Here is a 13064-nt window from a genome sequence, read left to right on the forward strand (position 1 = left end):
CGTTGTCGTAGGACTATAGCAAACACATCTTTGGAAAGGTCTCAACCTGGAGAGTAACATATGTCAGTCTGAAGAGGATACATCACTCCTGCTTTGAAATATTGACCTCTGAACCTTGAACCCAGTACATGTTTGAAGCCTTGTCATTTAGCATTAGAAGGTGCTCCACACATAGGACCAGCTGTTCTAGAAAGCTCTGGACCTCAGCTGTCATGTAGATATGGTCACCAAACCCACTGTAAGCACTGTCAAATATGGTAATAAGCTATTTTCACCTATTTAATGATTCAATTTCTAAAATCTGATGATGTGTGTGACAGGGTGTATCTAAAATTATACAACGTCAACTTCTACTTATGAAAAATATACCAATATATTTTAAAACTATAACTCCCACTAGAGATGCGCCCCAGAACCTGTTACAAAGCTAGTGTACTTGTAGTTCTTCTGGGGTGGGTGGGGGACTTGTTCGACTCCTGTGTTTCTGCTGTCGGCCGTGAATCGGCTTCATTCCCTTTCAGATTGTCGCCGCCCGGCCGAGCAAACAGTACATGAGACAAAAACATGAAACTGTATTTTATTATTATTGTTATGTTTATTGTTTAAATCCTCAAATACAACGATAGACAAAACCAAAACAAAACTGGTGACAAAACCACTGATTAAATATGTACATTGAAGTGATACTGTCGTTAAAGACCCGCTGATCGCTGTCCGATTCTCTGATATGAATGCCCGCATTGCATTGTGGGATATGGGCTTTGAATGCACCCAGCTCGGCTCATATTGTAGTGTTCTGTCTTACAGCCAGGGTTCAAAATTAGCACCATTTACCAGTCAAATGCTGGTAAAATATCCAATTGGCTAGTAGATTTGCTTCATTAACCAGCCAAAAAACAATGGTAATCTATTAAGTGGCTGATAAAAAGTGAATATTCACTAGCCATTTGGCTGGTGGACGAAAAGGTTAACTTTGAACCCTGCTTACAGCATACTGTAATATTTCACCGGTAATAAGACCGAAATAATATTATTAAAATAAAGAAATAAATAGACCTACTGTTAAGTTTAAAAAAGTAAAAACACTGCTGATCTTTGATATCAATGTAATTTCATGTTTTTATATATTCACAATGTACGCTACAGCTGGGTTCTGCAAAAGGATGGCATCAATACTGTTGGACCTAATTAATATCTTTCTGTTTCATACTGATTCCTAAGTTTCTCAAGATCATTAGATCATGTCTGTCACTTAGCATAGCCTAGCGGAGGAAGAAACCTTTTGTCTCTCCATCTTGGAGCCAACCTGCTGTCGTGCCGACTAGATTAGAAAAAATTAATTCCTGTAGCTTGAAAAGTTATGCTGCGTTCCAGGCAACCCGTAACCCGTGCTTTCACAATCTTCTACCCGTGAAAGTGCCCTGGAACGGCAGTCAAACCCGTAACTTCCTACCTGTGAACTCATACCAGATCGTTGTACTCACAGATACAGTTGTTGATGTCACACACACATAAACAACAATGGCAACCCCTGTTGATGCTGTACAGACGCCGGTGATTAACGGTGAGAAATATAAATAAATAAATAGACATAAATAGACAACGTAAAGTAATTCCGCACATTATTATCAAAACAATACACATACAATTGTGTAAGGTTATGTTTATTAAATGAAGCCCAAAATATGTCGCCGACTAGAAATCGCTAGTATCAGCTAGCGCTAGCTAATGTCAACGTTAGATAGCCGCTAGCTAACGCTAGCTAGAAGTGTTTGTCGTGACTTTGCCTGGAACGCTACCAAGTCGTGAGTTGTGACTTGAAGTCGTATCTTACGGGCTAAACATTGTGTCTCGAACACAGCATTACATCCTCATGCGAAAATCTTTGCTCTATGTCCGAGAGTAACATCAAACACGCATTATGTTAGAGGTATGCCCTCCATATGTGGGCAACGAAGAAAACCATTGAGATGCGCCCAACATGCCACCGTGCCATCGAAGGACCAATGGGAATGGTTTTCATCCACGTGGGGAAGTGGAACCGCCCGCATGTCCAGGAGAATATCGTTAACAAGCAAAGGGTCGTTAGGGACTGAATCGATGTGGATCCATTAGGAGAGGCAGCTATTTCAGCCCACAGCAGCGTAAAATCCTGTTCTGTCATGTCATTTAGTTATAAATTTTTTTATTAAATCTTCATTGGACCAAGACTCTCCTTTCTCAAAACTCAAGAAAACGCAACAATACCATGATAACATCTAAATAAATGTTGCTTGCGTTATAGTTTTAAAATATATCAATAAACAACAAAGCAATGCAGCTTCCCTGGCAATAAGACCGTAATAATAACATTAAAAGAAATACATAGAAACCACAATAAGATCTCGTGAATAAATGTTGATTAAAACAGCTGTTATAGGGCTAAACATATCAATAATGGCAAAGCTGTACAGCTTCTCTGCTGCAGCCCAACTGAGATGCTTTCCATTGAAATACAGTACATTAGTTTAAAAAACGTGCTGACCATCACAAAAAAAACGCGATTAACAAGTCTGTGTACATGAATCAATAGATTAAATTACGTGACCATTTCACGAACTGAATAATCTCTGCCGGGTCATATTTGACCCGTAACACCACATAGGCCTATGTTACTCTATTTTAAGAGACATTTCAATTCACCAAAATTCTCACAACAACTTTGGTTGTTTTAGAATAGCCATGTCTGAGAATATCATGAAGCCTTGTTCCAGTCAAAACAAGTGAATGGAATTTTTACACATCTGAACTTGAAAACGGGTCAATTTGACCCTAATACAATATAAGGGTTAAGGCAGCTTGTTTAACTAAAGGTGTTAATACTTCACATCACAGCATCTACTGTTGTGTTGTCCCACAAGACACACACACAGACACACACACACACACACACACACAGTGTGCAGGGTGGTGTGTTAGCCAATCATGTTTCTGGATTCAGTTTCTCCGAGAGCTCAATGCTGTTGACAGGAGCTGGAAGGTCAGAAACACACTTAGTTGGTCTTCTTATCCTGCACTGACCTTAGCTCTCTAAAAACTTCACTTACACAATTATCATTAAAACGCCTTTTTAATCTACAGCAAGGTTCAGATCAGATACAATAAAAACAAGTTCTACTTACCAGGTGGAAGGCGATTGGCTGAAATGAAAATAAAATAAATTATTTCACTTGTCACAATTACATTTGTTCTCATCCTGTTTATTTAACATTTATGAACACTGCTGAAGATCTGCTACAAACAGATTTCAAATGTACTTTGAGCACAATAACAATAAAGATCCGTCTAAAATAAATGTTGCTTCAGTGTTACAGTCTGGACAAGAGCATCAGCTCCTTTGAGTCTCTCACCTTTCTTCTTTTTGGAAACGGCAAATCCAATAGTAGCAATGAAAACAGCAGCAATCACAACAACAACCAGTGCAGAAGTAATCGGGATGGTCATGTTACTGGGCTCCTCTGCTTGGCAAAAAAAAAAAGGAGGTTAGAACAGAAGTACATCCATCCATTTGTTCATCACACATACAGGTGGTGAATACAGAAATGTGCAGAAATATGCTGTATTTAAATGGTACCACATGGGTTAGGTTTAGGTTTATGTATATATATTTGATGTCCCTGTCAGGGTCACATGATCTGACCAGTGATCCTGGAAAAGGAAGATACATCAGTTTAAGACTGATCTTATCTTCAACAAGAATGACAAATCACCAGATTGGTACAGATGACAAAGGTAAAACTGACAAGAAAGCCAAACAATGAGAGCATTCATCATAAAAAAAAAAGTTGTAATTTCTAAATGCATTCTCACCTCTGTTGGTCCTGATCTCTACTTTGTCCAGGTTGGTGATGATGTCGTCCTCCACACCAGAGAACTGAAACACACAGTCGTACCTCCTCCAGTCTTCAGCTGGGACTGATGAAAGGTCCAGGTCAACACTCATCTGGAAGGATCCATCGTGGTTGGGGAGGATCTCTCCGAGGTCCACGTCCTCATGAAGCTCCTCTCCATCTTTCCTCCAGAACATCATGGCTCTGTCAGGGTAGAAACCTGTAAGCGTGGCAGCTGACTGGAGAGGAGGGAGACTTCTGGAGGAGAGACACTGAGGGAAGATCTGCAGAGAAAAGAGAGTAGAGAGAGAGAGAGAGAGAGAGAGAGAGAGAGAGAGAGAGAGAGAGAGAGAGAGAAGGAGGTGAAAGAGCGTGAGATAAAAAAAAAAAAAAAAATTGAATGCCGGTAACAGAAGGTGTGAAAATTCTTCCAAGTAAAATAAAGAAGTAAATAAACATCAAACAACAAGACTAAGAGTTTAAAGCCATGCTAGCAGCTCTGAGGTTGTTCTGATGGACAGCGACGCTTTGAGCTAATTTTAGCAGCATGTTGATGTTTGGCAGGTTATAATCTCAGTTCTGCATGTTAGCATTCTAATCCTCATTAGCGCTGAGCAGACTGTATGAACATTGTTGTGTTCATGAAACTACATCAGGAAATGTGATTCTACCTTTTCTCAGCAGAGAGCTCTTGCCGTAGTCCACATACATCTTCAGCCATTCAGGATACATCTGAGTGAGGAGAATCTCATTGTATTTTATTCTAGATTTGTCCGCATCCCATCTTTGTTTGATGATGACAGCTTCTGGTTTCAGAGCGATCCATGTTGATGTCTTCAGGTCCAATGCTAGGAAGTCTTCTCCATCATAACCAAACAGCAAAAAACCAATGACCTCTCCAGTCTCATCGTCCCACTCAGAGCCACTCATCCTCTGGAGAATGTGGACACCTGAGAGACAGAGACTGGAATTATAATAATGCATAATACTACTACTACTACTACTACTACTACTACTAATAATAATAATAATAATAATAATAATAATAATAATCATAATCATAATCATAATAATAATAGACAGTGTCACTGCCTCATCGTTATTGCACTTTTTTTACTTCCTGGATTACAACAACAGGACAAAGTGGGTCAGCTGCAGTTTTTAGATTCAGTTAGTTGCTCTCCACCGACTACAAAACTCCAGTGCATGATGGGAAACAGTCGGGTTTCCCCTGATCTAAAAGCTCATTGTCTCAGATGTTTGACCACAAACATTACGTGTTATAAAAAAAAATCTTATTTGATAATTAATTACTAATAAAGACTTTGAATTTATTAATCTGATTTTGTGCGGTGAAAGTTTTCTTTGTTAACAGAATATTTATTCTTTACATGATGAAAACTTTAAGCCTAGACAGGCTGGTAAAGTTAATTCCAAATATTCCAGACAGTATCAAATCTTAGTTATTTAATATTTTAAGAATTATACAGACAGATGTTAGACCCCATGTCATTATCTGACAGGTCAATGAAGGAAATAAAGGATGTCTTGTATTACTGCTTTTCCTCTTCCTGTTTATGTGAAGATATTTTGACTATGTATTGATGTTTTGAATTTCATTATCTCAAAGTGGAAATGAGTTTGGGTCACTTTAATATACAACTGAGATGTACAACAGTTTAGCAGTAAATAGTGAAATATTACCTCCAGTTTGGTTGAAGCTCTGCGTCATGTCATTCATCCAGGCTTTGAAGTAGTTAGGCAGAACCTCAAAACACTGTTCAGTGGCCATTTCCCGATGCTGAGGATTGTCTTCTAAAAATGTTTTCACCCAGTCCTGTCTTGGTTCTAGTATCTTTTTGTTGCTGTCGAAGTAACCAATCAGAAGTCCATCCACCACTACAGCACCCACAAGGTCTGGGAAGTTTGGGACTCCAGAAGATCCAGCGAAGAAAAACTTCAGTAAGTGTTTCACTGCAGGACCAACAAGTTTTATAGATTCAGTGTAAATAGACGCATATCATTATTTATAATACATATAATGGCCTAATTAATATGATTCAGTTCATCTAAAACATGATAGTCTCGAGGTGAAGTTAAAGTGAAACTAATCTCCAGCTGTGTTCCAGAGCTCCACAGAAACTAAACACAGAGCTGAGTTCAAAGTAAAGTAAAGATTTAAAATGTGATCTTACCTGGAGATGAGACGTGACAGAAGAGAAGCAACAACAGGAACTTTTTCATCTTGTTTTGATAAAGACGTGTCTGAGGACCGAGCTGGTTCTGTTCTGTATTCTGTGTTTTTTCTCCGAGAAGGGAGGGTCTCTGGTCTGATGAGAGTTGGGCGGGTGTTACACGTCACTGGGGCTCCAGAACATTTTTCATTCAGTTTGACAGCTCTAAAGTTTTACAGTTAAACGCTGTCATCTGCACATTAGGGGGATAAGAAGAGAGGAGAATAACTGATACACGTGGCGATGCACACGAGAAAAACAACCATAAGTCTGAGAACTTTTGCCTCTGATACCAAATAATAATTTAGGAAATAATAGGCTAATTTAAGTAGACAGAGTGGCCCTCAGTTATCAACCTAACGTAGAAACCAGCGCAGATATAACAGGCTTCACGTGTGATTCATTAAACGTTCGTATCACACCAATCACAGCGTAAGAATGGTCGTACATTGATAAATGCAGCAGCTGGAAACGATCGTCATTTAAATTTCACCACCCCAATATATTCTGGGTTTTGAGTCCTCGCCCCTACAATTTACAACAGAAGTGCCATATGGCGAGACGTAATCCGGCTAAAAAGCGGCACTTTTCCAATACTGTATGGCTGCAGCCCTGCAGCCCGGAGGGCTTCCAATGCATGCCGTCCCGTCTTATGCCGTCCCGCCTGGTGCCATCCCCGACCTCTTTTCAAAATAAAAGCTCGCGTCCCAGTCTCATGCCATCCCGCCTGGTGCCGTCCGGAATAAAATACTTTAATAAAATAGGCCTACTTTAAAAAAATATATATCTTACTTTTCTAAGTAAAAGCTTCCCCGAACTTCTAATTTTCAAAGTAAAAGCTCGTGAATAAAATACTTCAAAATATATTTGGTGTTTTTTAACTAAACAGTGAGAAAAATGCAGACTATCATGCTAATGAATAAAATACTTTATATATTTGGTGTCTTTTTAACTAAACAGTAACGGCAATCATACAAATGAATAAAATAATTAAAAATACTTTAAAAAATATGTCTACAAGATAAATGCAGACTATCATACTGATGAATAAAATACTTTAAAACATATTTCCGTCTATAAAATAAATGCAGATTATAGTCAAACAAAAAAATGTATTCTGGCTGCAACCTGGAGCCTCCCGTCTCTCATGCCCTCTCGCCTTGCTGATAAGCAGTTGTATTTGCAGCCATGTCTGTCCCAGTGAAGTGTGAAAACAATATAGAATATAAAAATAAAAAGCAGGCTTGGAAAGAGTGTAACATGTTTATTTTTGTATTCTTCTGTGTGCAGATCCTTGTTATCCCTCCTCAGGAAATCCTGCCATTAGTTGGCAGAAATGGCTGCAGAATCCAGGGTGGGGGTCCTCAGAATATATCCCCCGGCCGCAGCTCACCCCGCCTTCCTCTTCCAACGTAAGCTGTCTTCTATCTATCTTAGAACCGCAAGAGTCGACACCACATTCCTTACAGAGCGCACTGCGTCCAGCTGTGTAGGTCGAGGGAAAGAATAAATACAGTAAACGTGGGTTGACAATGTGTTATATTATCCCCACTAACATTTAGGCCCATTGTTGTGTCTATTCAACTGCATCAAAGCCAATTTGCTTCCATTCAACTGTCCTGCAGTTTGTAGGCCTATAACAGACAAAGATTCCATGAGAGTCCTTTGTGAAAAGAACAAAATAAAGGGTGATACAAACTATGTGGAGGATACCTTCAAATTCATCAATTCATTTGAGAGTCTGTCTTCAGTAATATTGATGTCATCTGCCTCTGCTGAGTTTCTTGGACCTTGAGCTTTTAAAAACTGTGTTTAGCACAGTGTTGGACCTTTGTGTGCCTCGCCCAATCCAAGGTGCCCAAAAATGATAGCTGGGATGGACAGTAAAAGGATTCTTCCTGTTACCTGTTAATCAGAATGAAATGTTAGAAAAAGAGTTTAGCAAGTTCATTAGTTTGGACAAATGTAGTTTAAATAGCTGTTAAAGATATGTTGCTGAAAAAAAAGGACAAAGTATTTGGCAACTTTGCACGGCTTACTCTGCAGGGAGGGTTGTCCAGGTTAGGACTGAATGACAAGGAGGGTCTCTCTCCCTCCTTCTTGCCTTCTTGTCTCTCTGCTGGGTCTCTTTGTCCTTGTATTTCACTAGCATGTACCTGACACACACACACACACACACACACACACACACACAGTTTTCTTTACAAACAGACACACATATACTCACCAGTACAGGCAGTTTGTCGGTGCTGAGATGAGGTAGGTTCACAGACCCCACTGCAGAAAATTGACAATCAAACTGACAGTCAACTAACAGCATTAACTGAACACAGCCAAGGCAGCTCCACAGAAAATGAAGAGTGATTTCAGACCTTTGCACTCCTCTGTCTGGGAATTGATGCCCATCTCTCTGCAGTCTGCCTCAGTGTCCAACTGAGCGTCATGGAGAGGTGGCCTACAGATCTGCAAATGCCTCAGTATAGCCTGCCTTTTTATTGTGGTCTTGAGGCAGAAAGGGCAGTGAAAGTGATCACTGCTTCCACTCCTGCAGGCCTGGTGGCATTTTGTTATGAAGAAATCTATGAAGGGACAGAAGCATTACGTGCTTACCCTATAAAATAAAGCAACTAGTATGTAAAGTTACTATTAGTACAGTGCCTTGCGAAAGTATTCGGCCCCCTTGAACTTTTCGACCTTTTGCCACATTTCAGGCCTCAAACATAAAGATATAAAACTGTAATTTTGTGTGAAGAATCAACAACAAGTGGGACACAATCATGAAGTGGAACGAAATTTATTGGATATTTCAAACCTTTTAAACAAATAAAAAACTGAAATATTGCGGTCAAAATTATTCTGCCCCCTTAAGTTAATACTTTGTAGCGCCACCTTATGCTGCGATTACAGCTGTAAGTCGCTTGGGTATGTCTCTATCAGTTTTGCACATCGAGAGACTGACATTTTTGCCCTTTCCTCCTTGCAAAACAGCTCGAGCTCAGTGAGGTTGGATGGAGAGCGTTTGTGAACAGCAGTTTTCACTTCTTTCCACAGATTCTCGATTTGATTCAGGTCTGGACTTGGACATTCTAACACCTGGATATGTTTATTTGTGAACCATTCCATTGTAGATTTTGCTTTATGTTTTGGATCATTGTCTTGTTGGAAGACAAATCTCCGTCCCAGTCTCAGGTTCTTTGCAGACTCCATCAGGTTTTCTTCCAGAATGGTCCTGTATTTGGCTCCATCCATCTTCCCATCAATTTTAACCATCTTCCCTGTCCCTGCTGAAGAAAAGCAGGCCCAAACCATGATGCTGCCACCACCATGTTTGACAGTGGGGATGGTGTGTTCAGGGTGATGAGCTGTGTTGCTTTTTACGCCAAACATAACGCGTTTTTTGCATTGTTGCCAAAAAGTTCGATTTTGGTTTCATCTGACCACAGCACCTTCTTCCACATGTTTGGTGTGTCTCCCAGGTGGCTTTTGGCAAACTTTAAACAACACTTTTTATGGATATCTTTAAGAAATGGCTTTCTTCTTGCCACTCTTCCATAAAGGCCAGATTTGTGCCATATCGACCTGATTGTTGTCCTATGGACAGAGTCTCCCACCTCAGCTGTAGATCTCTGCAGTTCATCCAGAGTGATCATGGGCCTCTTGGCTGCGTCTCTGATCGTCTTCTCATTGTATGAGCTGAAAGTTTAGAGGGACGGCCAGGTCTTCGTAGATTTGTAGTGGTCTGATACTCCTTCCATTTCAATATTATCGCTTGCACAGTGCTCCTTGGGATGTTTAAAGCTTGGGAAATCTTTTGTATCCAATCCGGCTTTAAACTTCTCCACAACAGTATCTCGGACCTGCCTGGTGTGTTCCTTGTTCTTCATGATGCTCTCTGCGCTTTACACGGACCTCTGAGACTATCACAGAGCAGGTGCATTTATACGGAGACTTGATTACACACAGCTGGATTCTATTTATCATCATTAGTCATTTAGGTCAACATTGGATCATTCAGAGATCCTCACTGAACTTCTGGAGAGAGTTTGCTGCACTGAAAGTAAAGGGCTGAATAATTTTGCACGCCCACTTTTTCAGTTTTTTATTTGTTAAAAAAGTTTGAAATAGCCAATGAATTTCGTTACACTTCATAATTGGGACCCACTTGTTGTTGATTCTTCACAAAAAATTACAGTTTTATATCTTTATGTTTGAGGCCTGAAATGTGGCAAAAGGTCGAAACGTTCAAGGGGGCCAAATACTTTTGCAAGGCACTGTAAGCTTACTAAGTAGCAGTAGTTACAAACAAACAAATGATAATGGCATAGCACAAAGCTGATGGAGGGAATTAACCTTCATGTTGAATGGCATTCTTTACATGCACCTCCATGTGCTGCCAAACCTTTGCCCTACACCGGGGCTTGTATATTGAAGTGGGGCAAAGGGGACAATGATGGTCGGTACAGCACACCGTGCATCGTGTCACCTGCGGTGTGTTATTTTTTTTTAAAGACACTGATGTTTACTTAAGGAAAATCACAGAAAAAAACCATCAAAGTCTGCAACCATAAATTGCTCTAACGTTAGCTAATAATCGCTAACAAATGTCAACCAACGCTGATGCAGTTTTTATCAAATGTACGTTAACATCAGGGAGACAACAATAACATCCAGAAATCAGCAAACTATATTTATGGCTAAAATTGTTACTTTAACAGTTTAAACGTTTTTCAATTGATTGCAACACATGTGGTCACGAACTTACCTGTGACTCCGGTGACTCCATCTGGAAAATAATTCGCGATTTCGTATTGTTGACCCTCTGAACTTACCGTTGGACAGCCTTGGCATGAGACGGGACGCAAAATTACGAAGCCCACGATGGCCATGCCAAGACCCGCCCTACGAAGCAGCTCGATTGGTTGGGGTTAGGCATTTTTCCTCGAGTGGTTAAGGTTAGGGGATTGATCAGGGGATAGGACCTGTACATGTAAGCATGGATGCCTGGCCAATTGTAGTGTGTGAATGCTATTGAAGGGCGGGTCTTGGCGTGGCCATAGTGGGATTCGTAATATCGCAGACGGGACTGCATGAGACGGGACGGCATGACATGGGACGCTCCAGGCTGCAGCCATACCCCCTCCACTTTTCAGAGGTGGAGATTGAAACCCTGATTTCTCCGGTTCATTTGCACCAATGTGTGTACTATTTGGCAGCCTGAAAACTGGTATTAAAGGCTGTAGAAAGAATGCGGAATGAAAAGAGATCACTATGCGGTCTACAGTGTTGCCGTGGTAAATCAAATTATTTAATGTATACATCATTGACATATGTATGCTATAGTCCTAATAGTAGGCTAATATACAGGTTTATTGTAATCTCTTAGACCTACATGTACACGGTAGCTTTATGCAGTGTATTTTATTCTACTTGTGTTTTTTCATGAGTCAGAGCCAGGCAACATCTGTGAGGGAGAGCGCGTGTCCTCATCCCCTTAAGAAATGAAAACCTGAAGAATAAATAAAAATGTTTGGCATCGTCATGTTTCCTGAGTATCATTGCCAAACATAACACCTTTTAAAAGCGAGGAATAATAGCTCATTTGTATTCAGCATAGTAGTCTACTTACTTACAGAAGGACCCCTAGGCACTTATGCAACTCCATTGTAGGCTATACTGACTTACCGTGTACTTCTACTTCAGGGAAAAAAAATGTCCTACTAAAGAAAGAGAAATGTTAGTGGTTATATGTTGCAGATTTAGATTTTACTCTCAAAATAGGCCTATATCCCATTTAAAATGTGGATTCATCCCAGTCAGCATTTAATGTCGGCGCTGCTGTCTCGTCATCATGATCGTTAGGGATTTACCACTTCAGCAGAGGTAAGAATATCCAAACAGGCTCAGTGCTTTAGTGGCTTAATGTTAAAGAGCAACATTTTAAAATCAGACAGGCAGACACGTGAAATGTTCCTATTAATCAGTGGTCGAACTATATCTTCAGGGAGCCCTTTTTTTTGGTGTGTGTAATATAATCGCTACACAATTTCTTAGTAAAAACCTAAATTAATTAAACTGCCTTGTTTTCTTTTTGCCATGGCTATATGATGCTAACTGCAGAAGGGATTTCAAGGACTTTGCACACCGATTGATAGCCTCCAACGTTTATATTTTTTCTACGAATCTTTGAGTTAATATGTACTAAACATAAGTTGAATTTGCACCGCAGCGCCGCCACGCCTTGATGCTCATGACGAGAATAGCATGTATAGTATAGTATATAGTATAGTATAGTTATCTTTATTGAAGTGAATTAGGTTTAAATCGCCGTCATGCATTAAAGAATGATTTGCAATTTTACACATTTTAATCCACGATAATCACATTACACAAAACTGAAATTTCACGTCAAAGTGACAATGTCAATATTTTTAGAGACCCCCCCAAAATTTCACAAATCATGTTTTCAGGGGAGCCTATGTCTTATTATCTTATTAAGGGGAGCCGAACTCCCCCTAGCTCCCCTGTAGTTCGCACCTTGCTTTGTCCAGTTTGGTGGACAAAGCACTAATGCATTGATTATAATTTTGACTGAAAAGACCAATCATACTGCATACAATATGAAAGCAAATATTGAATAAAATGAACACTAAATCCAGGTTTCTTTGTATTTCTTACTGTCTCTTTCCAGCTAAGATTAAAAGAGGATCCAGAACTCTTACAAAGTTCCTGTCACATCAATATTTGAAACTATTTTGCATCATAAATATGCATTAACAAAACTTGTTTTACCGAACATTAAGATCTTAAGTGATAGGACCCGTCAGAAAGTAACAAGATACCTTAAAATGGTCAGGTGTAAATTCATAAATCATATTTAAATGTTTCTGGATACAGTGATGATCTTATAAGTCTTGCTGAGGTAACAACATCTGGAGAGGACTTCACTCTGACCAAAAGAGAT

At 39.8% G+C, this 13064-nt stretch overlaps 1 protein-coding gene and 1 pseudogene across 2 annotated transcripts; both read right to left on the minus strand.

The window, feature by feature from the left end:
- Positions 1-2925: 2925 nt before the first annotated feature.
- On the minus strand, positions 2926-6192 carry LOC120571315 (annotated as a pseudogene).
- A 1162-nt stretch (positions 6193-7354) lies between these two features.
- Positions 7355-10932, minus strand: LOC120571326. 2 transcript variants are annotated; one of them, XR_005641215.1, is made up of 6 exons: positions 10866-10932; positions 10454-10586; positions 8476-8682; positions 8143-8380; positions 7817-8008; positions 7355-7588 (listed from the first exon to the last, which is right to left on the minus strand). XR_005641215.1 is itself a non-coding variant. In XM_039820212.1 (5 exons), the coding sequence occupies exons 1-5, from the start codon at positions 10884-10886 to the stop codon at positions 8005-8007; spliced, it is 603 nt and encodes a 200-aa protein (XP_039676146.1). In that variant the 5' UTR covers positions 10887-10926; the 3' UTR covers positions 7771-8004. The 2 variants fall into 2 exon arrangements, 1 of the variants encoding a protein (XP_039676146.1); XM_039820212.1 differs by lacking the exon at positions 7355-7588 and having other exon boundaries at positions 7771-8008; positions 10866-10926.
- Between the last annotated feature and the right edge of the window lie 2132 nt (positions 10933-13064).

Source organism: Perca fluviatilis, chromosome 13 (assembly GCF_010015445.1).
Source record: "Perca fluviatilis chromosome 13, GENO_Pfluv_1.0, whole genome shotgun sequence".
Lineage (NCBI taxonomy): Eukaryota > Metazoa > Chordata > Actinopteri > Perciformes > Percidae > Perca > Perca fluviatilis.

Excerpts from the sequence above, each read along its gene's own strand:
- LOC120571326 (XM_039820212.1), bottom strand. The coding sequence starts at position 10,886 with ATGGAGTCACCGGAGTCACAG. Across the intron at positions 8,683-10,453 it reads GAATGCCATTCAACATGAAG|ATTTCTTCATAACAAAATGC; the intron begins GTTAATTCCCTC and ends GTCCCTTCATAG. Across the intron at positions 8,381-8,475 it reads CCAGACAGAGGAGTGCAAAG|TGGGGTCTGTGAACCTACCT; the intron begins GTCTGAAATCAC and ends AATTTTCTGCAG.